General features: G+C 31.4%; 2 protein-coding genes across 2 annotated transcripts in view; one reads left to right on the top strand and one right to left on the bottom strand.

Moving 5' to 3' along the window:
* LOC129981158 (protein Gawky-like) overlaps positions 1-7,758 on the bottom strand; it is a 67,217-nt gene extending 59,459 nt beyond the window's left edge. The window contains exon 1 of the mRNA XM_056091864.1: positions 7,435-7,758. The gene's annotated coding sequence lies outside the window, so the exon portion shown is untranslated. The remainder of the gene's footprint in view (positions 1-7,434) is intronic.
* A 601-nt stretch (positions 7,759-8,359) lies between these two features.
* LOC129980499 (PHD finger protein 10-like) lies at positions 8,360-10,660 on the top strand. Its single transcript, XM_056090830.1, has one exon. The coding sequence runs from the start codon at positions 8,462-8,464 to the stop codon at positions 9,989-9,991; it is 1,530 nt and encodes a 509-aa protein (XP_055946805.1). The 5' UTR covers positions 8,360-8,461; the 3' UTR covers positions 9,992-10,660.
* Positions 10,661-12,010: the final 1,350 nt, after the last annotated feature.

The raw sequence follows: 12,010 nt of genomic DNA, 5'->3' as shown, positions 1-12,010 counted from the left end.
TTACAAAGTTAGCTGAAAAACCATTTACCATATTCCATCTGCCAAACTCAAAGCATTTTTAAATTATTCTGTAGACAGACAGACAAGACATGCATTTTTCGAACCCAGAAAAAAGGTGAAGATCTGTCAAAATTTCAAATTAGAATTTTTTGGAAACTGAAAGACTTTCTTTGCAAGCAAAAATAACAATATTTGTATGCAAGAAAGTGAAAAATAAGCATATTTTTCACATAGCAGATGTACTGTCTTAATATTTGTTTTTAATCATGATTAAAACAACTATTTATAAAATTTAATATGCCAAATTGCCAATTTTAATAAATTTATGTTTTGCAAAACTAAAGTTCTCTGTAATCAAAATTAACTCAGATTTAATAAGAGGGGGTGGGGAAGAACAATAACAAGATTTTAAATATGCAGCCAATTAATAATAAATAAAGAGGAATTCTTTTTTTAACTTGAAATTACATGTATATTTTCATAATATTTCATTGATTAAAGGTCTAGGAATAGGTTTGTATTTCTTAAATAAATTATTACTTTTAATTTATTCTAAACACAAGTCTTTTGTTTGATGATAGAATTTTAACAGGTGCTGTCACTGCTTAAAAAAACCCTTATCAAAGCACTTAATGTTTCATGCACCAGGTGAAACAAATTGTAACATATGTATTATAAAAGTGACATTTAATGCAATTGCCATCCAAGCAATTTTTTAAAACTTAGAGATTAACTGCTCTTATGAATCCTTTTTCTAGCTGTAAGTTAAAAGGGCACAATAAGAAGAAAATTTCATATGTTCTTAAGCAAAAGGTATTATTTCTTTAAAAATAAAAACAACTGACCATTTTGAATTTGATTTTAAAGCAACTTTTTAAGATTCAATATCACACTACTTTTAACTATCGCTTGGAAAACAATAGCATTATTACAGAACAAATAAAGATAAATTTAATCTTTTATGTGAAATTTTTGAAATACACAAGGGTGACAAATATCCATTCTATGTAATCATGAAAAGTGCAACAGGTAAATAATGTTATAAAATAACTAAAAATAATTAATAAAATAAGACAAAAGATTTAAGCCCTAATATTTAATAAAAGCCTTATTAACTTTTTGAAATCTAAACAGATTTTATATATTCTTTTGTATAATTTCTATTAAAATTGAAATTTGACATTAAATCCTAATTGTGACTGCTATTCTACATAAATCAAATAATCATATTAAAGGAATTCTAAATTACAATTCCGTTTAATAAAAATGGGAAGCAAGAGCATGCTCCTTATCTCTCTCAGAAGTTTTGGAAGAAGTTCAATTAGGACAAAAAAGACATTTAAAGCAGATAAATCGCATTATATACATAAAGGAATGTATTTAATCCTAAGAACATTTTAAGTATATAGTTTTGAGGAAACAATATTATATATATGAATTATTTGGTACAGAACAACAATACAGAATGAAGTATGGAACATCAAAAGTACCTTCAACCATTTGTAATGTTTAAGCTCATTAATATTATAAGATTAGTTATTTACAGTAAATAATGAGGTTAAAATTGAAATCATCTATACCTGAAATTGTTCACAAAAAAGATCAGAATTTGTAAAAAATTAAATAAAAAGAAAAGAAAATATTGAGAATAAAATGGTTATAATTCAAAGAAAATATCCCAGTTTTAAGACTGAATTACATACTATATCAAAATTCTGCAAAAGGTGCAAATATGTACATCGGAAAAATTTCTTATTAAAATTTTAATAAATTCAAAATTAAGCACGATTTTGGTGTTTTACAGTGATATTCCCTAAAAACATATCACTATAATAATTTTTACACCATCTTAAAATTCAAAAATCAATTCATTTATCCTTAAAAAATAACATTAATTCAAAGCATTTTCACTGTTTCATCAAATATTTAATTGCATAATTTTCTTCTATTACTGAAAATTCAGGAAGAACTCCATTTAATAACTAGATTTTCATAAGAAATAAGAATATTAGATATATGAAAGAGGCAATTACATTCTTAATTCTATGATATTAAGGGGATTTGACTATTAGGATGGCTCATATAAATAATGAACAAAATAGGAGTCAGTATATTAACCTTCCGTTAGCAGAATATACCTTACAGGTACATCATTACTGCACTTTCCCCTTCTCTGTCACCAATGGAAGCTTCTAAGGGAATGGTTTCCTGTTATCTTACAATTACTCAGATGTCAGTGTACTCAACAGCTTCAAACATATTGGTGCAGAGTTGTGGCAGTTCTGTTCACCCATAGGTGTAACACGACCATATGCACAAGTATTATAGATGTAATATTTTTATGAATTATATATTTTCTTTTTATATTACCTTATTTTCTGCAAATACTAGGATACTTTTAGCCGACAGAAAATCAATAATAAATGCAGGAAATATTGTAATCATGCACTAAGTACTACATGACTAAATTCGCTTTCATTCTAAATTCGCTTTCATTCTAAATTCGCATTTTATAATGCATTAAAAAACAGGACTGTTGTTTTGAATAATCCCAGTGCAATGAAGGAAATTCAGGGAATATTTTTTAATGATTTGACAGAGGAGAAGAATTTTGGAGATTAATCTGATACTGATAGAGTAGATGATCTTCTAGTGAGAGACCAAGATTCAGAAAAGGAAAAAAACAATGCTAATTCATCTTCTGGGGAACAAAATTTCGATAATGACACATACTACATAGCCTATCGAAGGAAGAATGGAACGATTGTTGATTCGCACTGTTAGAACAAACATTCGCTAAGCAGAAAGAAAGTCAGCAAACAGAATTTATTGGTAGACTAACTAGATGTTATTGGAATCGCAAGGAAAACACAACGATTTTAGACTCTTGATTATTTTTCATTGATTAATAAATTCTCAACTCTATAGTAGAATGGACTAACCAATACCTTGATCTTGCGAGAGCAGAATTGACTCACATCGAGATGAAAGCTTTCATCAGTTTGTTATACCTTACAGGTATATACTGTGCAACACACTAATTTTATAGATTTTTAGGATTCTATGCTGCTAGACAGAGTTTTGAATCATATTAAAATGAAACCTTAATACAGGCATCACTAATTTTCAAAATAACTCTTTTTTTGAAATAATATTTTGCATAACATTCCTCTTTTATTAAAATACTAGATGATATAACCAGTTTCGTTGAAAAATGTTCCGTTTCAGTTCAAGACATTCAAATGTTGATAAAAATCCAAGCTACTTATTACTTTGAAGTACTTATAATACGCTGGTGTAAGAAATGAAGACAATTTACATATTTTATCGAATTGCATGAAAAGAACTGAACTGAAGGAAAAACCACTGCTTCTAGATAAAAATGCAAATGTTGTACAGCTAATACGTAAGTGTACACATGTGTATAGGTGGAACCAGCAGTAAAACAGGCTTTATAAGTGCGTGGAGGGTAGGACAAATTTCATTCGCTAGCACACATTGGCGAATTTCTTGGTGTTATCTTGCAGCAATCGGTGAAATTCACATCGGAACAGTACAAATAAGTAACCAACGTTTAGATGATGGAATGAGATGGCGAATTGTGGGCAGGTTAGAGGCAGGCCAATCGCAAGTCCAGATATGCAGAGTTTCATTTAAAGTCCAGCGTCGTGTGTAACCTATGGAAACAGTTCCAGGATACTGGATCCATCAAGAGAAAGCCTGGGCAAGGTCGTCAAAGAGCCACGACGGCCAGAGAAGATTGCCATTTGTCCATTTTAGCGAGGCGTAAGAGAGGGGCAACAGCTTCTCAGCTCCCTCGGGACCTGTATGCAGCCACAGGAACCCGTGCATCAAGGATGATTTGTTCCAAGAGACTGAATGAGAGAGGATTGTTTGCCAGAAGACTGGCTGTTTGCGTCCCGCTCACGTCTACGAACAGGAGAGTCCGATTAGCATGGTGCAGGCAACATAGTGACTGGAGTATGGAGCAATCGGCACCCGTTCTGTTCACCAACGAGTCCCGTTTTAGCCTAAACACCAATTCTTGCCGTTCTTTCATATGGAGAGAGCCAGGGACCCGCTACCTACCCTCCAATGTCTGCAAAATCAACAGTTATGGCGGTGTAATGGTCTGGGCACGCACCATGTTAGATGGTGCGTGCCCAGACCATTGTCAATCAGACCTTTGACGGTGCCCCTGTCAAAGACGTGCACACCACTGCACGTCTTTGACAGAGGCTCTGTGACTGGTGTGAAGTATAGGGATGTCTTGGAGCCCTATGTTTGCCTTTTCTGGGGTGCAGCGGGCCCCGAGTTCATCTTAATGGACGATAACGCAAGGCCACATAGAGCTCTTCTGGTCGACAAATTTCTTGAGAGTGAGGATATTCACCGGATGGATTGGCCAGCCAGGTCTCCAGACCTCACCCTACAGAGCATGTCTGGGACGCTCTGGGGAGGACAATTGCAACTCTCCTCCGAGAACCATCCAGAAACTGAAACAGCGTTGGTGAATGAGCGAGACCAATTGCCACATGCACTGATAAGCTGCCTTATTTCCAGTATGACATCAGTTGCAAGGCGTGTATAGCTAGCTGTAAGAGGGGACCATACCCCCTATTAACCCATTTCTTTTGTGTATTCTGCAACCGCTGTTTCAGACCTTCAGACTTCCATGAGTGTTCAGACTTCCATGAGTCACATATTAAATTAGCTTTTAAAAGTCAACTAATGCAAGCATTATGTATGACAAAATTAATTATTCAATACAAAATTTATTGATATGATATTGCCGGTTGAAATGTAGTTTAATGTGCTATCCGAGTTTGTTGCCAATATGGCAACCCAACGAAACGTTCTTCTAGCAACCCTAATGCTATTTTGTTTACTACTTTTGACAATGGTTGAGATTACATGAACTACAACTATTTTATGACACTGCAATGTTATTTTTAATGTGAATACAAAGCGAAAACATTTATTCTTCAGCAATTTTTAACTGTCAGTATGCAATTTAAGAAATCGTCTTAATTTAAAAATCTTCTGCAATGGAATTCCTTTCAGTTCTCATTCTTTTTGTGCTCAGATGGTTCCCTTGATAATTTGTTATGTTGGTTATGTTATTGTGCAAGAATAGATGTCTGGTTGAATGGGATGGCATGAAATATTTTGAACCTACAGAATGGATGAAGAGCGAGTGGAATACATATATATTTTTTACAAGTTGATGAAGTTGGGAAAAGGATTCTTGTTTGAAATTTTGTATGGATAATGTTTTGATTGCTTCTTCCTCTGTTCTCTCTCTTGATTATGTACTGTTCCTATTATCCACACAATCCTGATGTTCAATGTGCTAGCGAAGCCACTAGGTTTCCACTCCTGCTGCCTTTTTCAGATGCTGATGACATTGCATGCTCTAAATTTTGCTCTCTCTTCTTTATTTCAAAATTGTTAAGATAATCAGTGATAATGGTCCCAAAAGTTCAAAAAAAAAAAAAAAATCTCAGATAAATCCATACTTTTGAGTAAAGATTATTATTTTAATGTAAAAAGTGGTAACCGTAGCTGTTTTGTTGAAGTGTTTATTTTGTCAGCCATCTTTATTGGTGACTTGGTATCCTTAGCAGAGCAAAGGGCACACTAAACTACACTGTTACCATATTGCTCACATAATTCCATTTTTCCAGCTTTCTGCGTTCCCACTTAATTTTCCCTGTGCACTCAACAGGACTTTAACAAAAAAATCTTCAGAAAAGATAAAATTTGGACAATTTCTTTAAATCTTGACAAAAATTGTTAAAGAGCTCCACACTTTTTTCTTCAAAGAATGATTTACACATAAGTACACTACATTTTTTCTAAAATGTATTAAATAAATATTGTAATATATGAAGTCTTCTTATTGCTTTAGTTTCCATAAAACTGAATATCAATAGCAACTTCTTGAAAAAACAGTGTACCAAATAATTATTTTAAAAACAACTGAAATTTAACTCCCCCCCCCTATAAGTTATTGATAATTTTTAAGTTTTTAAAGTGGACAAGGAAAAAATAGGACGATTTAAAATATATCTTTTCATTCAATAGACATGAGAAATATCTTTTTCTCATATGGCATCAATTATTAATTTATATATCAAAAGTTTATGAGAAAATATACATAAAAGTTTGAATTTACATAGAATTTCAACAATTTATAAATTTTTTTTAAAGTATTTAACTATACTTGTTATTTTTTAATTAAAAAAGTTTTGATATTCCAGTAAGGTAAATTAAAAAATAAAAACTGTCACAGAATGTGAAATACAAAATTTTTATTATAGAACATAATTTATTTAGAAAGTTAAATACACTTTCAAAAGACATCTGGCACAGTTTTAAAATACCTTCGTAATTGTGATAAAAACCATCTTATGCTATTCCCTAATAGTTACTATTTACATTCTGTAAAATATTGTTGAGTTTCTTACTCCGTGTATCATATGCACTTCAAACAATTCACATAACAGTAAGATATAAAAATTCACACAATTATTTCTTGTAATATGGAAAAATCTGATCTGGAATTAACTAGCATTAAAAGGAATGGACTGATTGATTTCATTATTTAATACCTAAATAATTTATTATCCATACACTTGAATAATGATATAATTTTTAGCAATGATTTTTACTCCCATTATTTTAAAAATAGCAGTAAGGACATGGGGTGTCTGGCAACATGCCAATAAAAGCTTTTATATTTTATAAGGTAGAAAGAAATTCAACTCTCTAAATTTATCATTTATACAATGCACATGGCATAACATTTACCATTATCTGTACAGTAGGAAGCCACAACAATGAGCCAAATATTCGAAAATGGATAATAATTTGTTTTAAATTTCTGCTGAATGAATGCCTTAACTTTTACAATTTTCTCTTTCTACTGTTTCAAAAAAATGACAGAATTTGAAGAAATAGTCAAAAGTCCTACAAATAAGCCAATTGATAAACTAAAAATTTTATCTGAAAATTTTCTGTTATTCACTAATGTATTTAATAAAATAAAAAGATTAAAATAAAATCATTACAATAAAAATTTGAAAGCAAATTTCCAATTACGATAATTTTAAGACTTAAAAGAACAAAATAAAATGATTCAATCAATTTCAAAATGATACACGACAAATTTATTACATTAAAATATATATTATAAGGTGAAAAAATTATCAATTTCTAGTATTCCGATCGCAATAATTTAGACATAGATGTTTTGCATACAAACAATTCGACATCTTAGATGCACAGTGTTTGTCGTCAAGATGCACCGACTTGGCACATTCGAAAGACATTTGTCAATATATTTAGAAAGTCTTGTCGACAATATTTCAACACATATACGATCGATCGAAAATTCAGCAATAAGCAAGCATAGTAAAAGTTTGCGCTTACCATTGTCATATGTCTCATCAGCTCGTTAGTGGTTAATGCAGTCACTAAAATTCAGTAATTTCGTCAAAATTATAACACGCAAACAGTTCTAGTATTCGTTTACGTAACACGATTGGCCCTCTAACAACAAAATGGTGCTCAACCGAAACTATTTTAGCTTGTTAAGGAGGCTGAGCGAAGTGAAGTTAAGCGAGACTAGAATCACTTTTGTATTTTTCCACCTTCTCTCAAACACCATCTACAAAATATACTTATGTTTCTAGCACCCTATCATTTATTTCGCTAGGAAACATTGATGTGAAATCGTTAATGATTTAGGGATAATGATATAAGGATGAAAACGACGTTTGAGCTTCTGAAATTATAGTAGATGAAAAAAAGTCACATGATCAATAATTATCGGACAGGTTTACAGAAATCTTTTTCCTTTAAAGGCAACTAAACTTTTTCAAAATATCTTATTATTTCATCGAAAAGCAAATAAAATTTCAAATCTATATTGCGTGATAAACAGGCTCACAATTACAAAAAATCTTTGAGCTCTTATGCACATTTAACTCATAAAAAATCACGTGACTTTTAGTAACCATGATCGATAATATTCCAGAACAAATTTTGAGGGGACATTTTGGAAATATTGCCTCTTTAAAGATGCGTATAATAATCAATAACCTAATAAATATAATATTTGTTTTTTTTTATTCATTTTAGAATGCTTAAGAAAATGAATAAGAATAAACGATTAAATTCATTAAAAAATGGATAATCCATATATTTAATACTGTCTGCTTTATTCTTTCATAAAAAACAAATTATTTATATTTTTAATTGTTACTGTTACTTATTTTTACTTATTTTTCAAAATATATTTTGTATTGTTCCACTCGTATCTATAGCTCATGTTAATACAACTCAACGCCAAAATAATTTATATGGCGCGGTTCTCCAGATGCCGTTGTTTACTTAATAAAACCGGTAAAGTTTCTATGTAATTGAAGTATGTAGTATAGAATTTCAAATAGCAAAAATGGAACCATCTGCCGAATCTTCTAATTGGATTCCTACTTCTTTCTCTACGACTTCTGAAACTGGAGATTCTTTAAGTTCATTTCAGTCTCCTACTACTCCAGTGACAACTGATCAACAATCTGATGATCAATCCTTTGATGCAATCAGCCGACAGAAGTTGAATTTAATGGGCGTCGGAACTCCTAAAAGTGCTTTATTTGAGGATGATACTCGTAGCTCTTGGAGTGTGGAACCACCCAAAACTCAAACCCAAACAGAAATTCCACCGGATGAAGACTCTCAAAATAGTGTCGCCAGTAGTCAAAAAAGTAGTCTAAAACGGCGGTGTTCTGATGACGAAGAAAAAGAACAATCAGCTTTTCCACCAGAGAATCTATTTGAATACATGTGGCCCCAAGAAAATGGTGAGTACTACATTCTCCAAGAACAAATTTGTGATTATCTCAATGTTAAATCTTTTAAACGAAAATATCCAGATCTTTCACGTAGAACTGTAGAAATGGATGAAAAGCAATTTTTAAAAGATCGCAATGTTGTCAGTGAGATGCAATGTGATCTCGGTCTCACTGCTCTGAGATCTGAGGAAGTTCTTGAATTAATGAGTAAAGATTACCCAGATCGCTACCAGGAATATGTACGGGTTTTAAGAGAGAAACAGCAGAAAAACCTCAGTGAAAAACACCGTGAATATGCTGCTGCAGCTACTTCTGACAAGACCAAAATGGTAGATCTGGTGAAAAAAGCAGTAAAATCAGCTGCAGAGTACAATGCTCATTTGAACCAAGAACGTCGAGAGGAGCGTCGTTCTTGTATGGACTTGCAAACTTTCACCATTCATTATCCAGGCCGTACAAACAAACCTGCTGTAACCCGTGGCAAACCTGGCAAATATCCTGTTGCCCTTCTCCCAGGACAGTATCAGGATTATTATAAAGAATATACATCTGATGAACTTAAATATTTACCTGTTAATACTGTCCTTTACGGACCTTTGAAAGAGCTTCCAACTGTAAAAGCTGGCTCTGATGGCAGCCCATCTGATTCGGAGGAAAGCTCAGATGGATCCTGTTGTAGTTCAAGCCGCGAAGACAGTAGCTCTGGCTCGGATGCCAGACCTGATGCTGTTTGTAAGGTTTGTAAAAAAGGAGGAGACTTGGTTCATTGTGCTGATTGTGAAAATAGTGTGCATCCATCCTGTGTAGATCTGACAGCAGATGTTGTGGATGTACTAAAGACATATCCATGGCAATGTACTGATTGCAAAGTTTGCTCACAATGTCGTGATCCTAATGATGAAGATAAAATGCTATTCTGTGATGTGTGTGATAGAGGGTATCATACTTTCTGTGTAGGTTTGAAGGCACTGCCACAAGGAAAGTGGGTATGTGGTCGCTGTGGCTGCTGTGCTGTTTGTGGTGTTGTACGACCCGGACCAGAAAATTCTGGTGCACAGTGGCAGCATGAAGTTACAGATGGTAAAAGTCGCCCAAAGACTTTGTGTCAAGCCTGCTTTAAGAAAAAGCGATGATTGAATCAGTTTATGTATTCATAGATCAGGGCTTGTTAAACTCTGGTTAAGGAATATATGATTATATAGAAAAATATTGGAGTTTAAGAAACTTGCAGATTATCTTAATTTTTAACATTCACAAGCATAACTGACTAAGAAAATCATCTAATTTTAAAGATTTTAATAAAATGGTTTAATAATTCATTTAATTTATCTTTGATTAATGCTCCATTGTTTTATTCAAATTTAATAAGTTTAACTATCACTGATATGAAAGGAATAGGGAAAAATTATTCTATTTGCAAATGGATTGCAATTGGAAAATGTATAAGAAGCCCTGCTGTTGACTCTTTATTAATGAATACAATCAAAGGCAAATATTACTGTATAAATTTTCTTTTATTTATTATTATTTTTTTGGTTTATAGTCTTATTAAAATTGGGTATTTATAATTTTGATGGTTGCAATACTCGTTGAAATTTGTAAATATTTCTCTAAATATCTTTAAATGATATTGCCATTTGAATGGATTTTTATTTTTGGTTTGTATGGTTTTTAAATGTGCATATATTTATATGTTAATCATGAAACTTTTGTTTTTTAAAAAAAATTATTGCCATCATAAATTATTAGCACTTATAATTCAATTGACTTAAGGTATGGTTTAAAATTTTTTAAGTTATAAGCAAATGCACACTATAATTAAAACTCGCCAAAGAAATATATATATATAGTTAAGTTGTATATGATAAAAAAATAAAGTTTTTAAAACAGGTTTTGTGTATTTTATTGATTTATTATAAAAAAATTTTTTGCTCTTCAGATTACTCTATTCTAATTATTCTTTCACTGAAAATGAATTGTTTTGACTGCTAGGCAGAATTAATGAAAAAGAAGACTAGATCATATAATTAACAATGAAGAACTAATAAAATATTTAACAGCATATTAGATTCTCTATACAAAAAATATAAAGCAAGTTAAAGTTTGTTTCACATGGTATAACAAGAATATCAATCTCAATGCTAGAAAAATTGATCTCATAGTTAAGGTTTAAGTTTATATGGGCTGTAGGAAAAAACTTCCAATTTGTATAGAAACATAGGTTTATTTAAAAAGTATAGTACAGTCATTAATTTGAAGATTAAACGGAAGTGAATGTCTGATTGTGCTAATAGCTAGTCATTTACAATTGCTATGATTAAAAATGTTTTATTATATACTGTTTTTTTTTTCTTTGTGGGTTATAAATGTTGTATTTTACACTGCAATATAATTTTTTTTAAATGGATGCCTTTTTTCATTATGTGTTAAATGTGAGTAGAAAAAAATTGGAAGAATTATTTATTAACATATTCAGAAAAGATTAGTAAATTACTTAATAAATGCATGTGATTAATACTAGAATTACTCAATAATATTATAATGTAGAATCACCCCCTATTCAGGTACCTAGAAAAAAAAAACCAGTCATTAGCCACATCGATGTCAAAAGAAGACTGAAACAGCCTACTGGACTTTGCCCTACTTAAAGAAATCAAAACTGTTTTCGTTAACATTAAAGATATTTCTAAGCTGACAGCTTCTCTTGGTTCCACTCAAGACCCAACCGATAAACTCTATATAAATAGAAACCTTAAAGTCAAATCATTGACATTGTTATCAGCAAATCGAATGCGAGGAAATGTATTATCATAATACTATCAATCTTACTACGAAAAGTTGAAAAACTTTCTACAGTAGTATGCTTCACTCAATAATCAAAAGAATCTTAATTTTTTTTATTTTCTCGTATACGAAGTACAGAGAAAATAGTGTAATCATTAAAAAAAAAAAAAAATAGTGATTCTGAAGAATTTACAAGTTTTAGACCTCACCGAGTTCGAAAAGCACATTTTTGAAAAATCTCTGTAACAAAGATAAAATCTCTTTGAGCTAGATGATGGAACTACGACCAAATTTGTAGATTTCTATCAAATTTTGAATAAATTTCGTTCTGAAAAAGAAAGTATCTGTCCGGCGGTTCGAATTTAAGT

This window comes from Argiope bruennichi, chromosome 8 (assembly GCF_947563725.1).
Source record: "Argiope bruennichi chromosome 8, qqArgBrue1.1, whole genome shotgun sequence".
Taxonomy (NCBI): Eukaryota; Metazoa; Arthropoda; class Arachnida; order Araneae; family Araneidae; genus Argiope; species Argiope bruennichi.
This window is presented reverse-complemented; position numbering and strand designations above follow the sequence as displayed.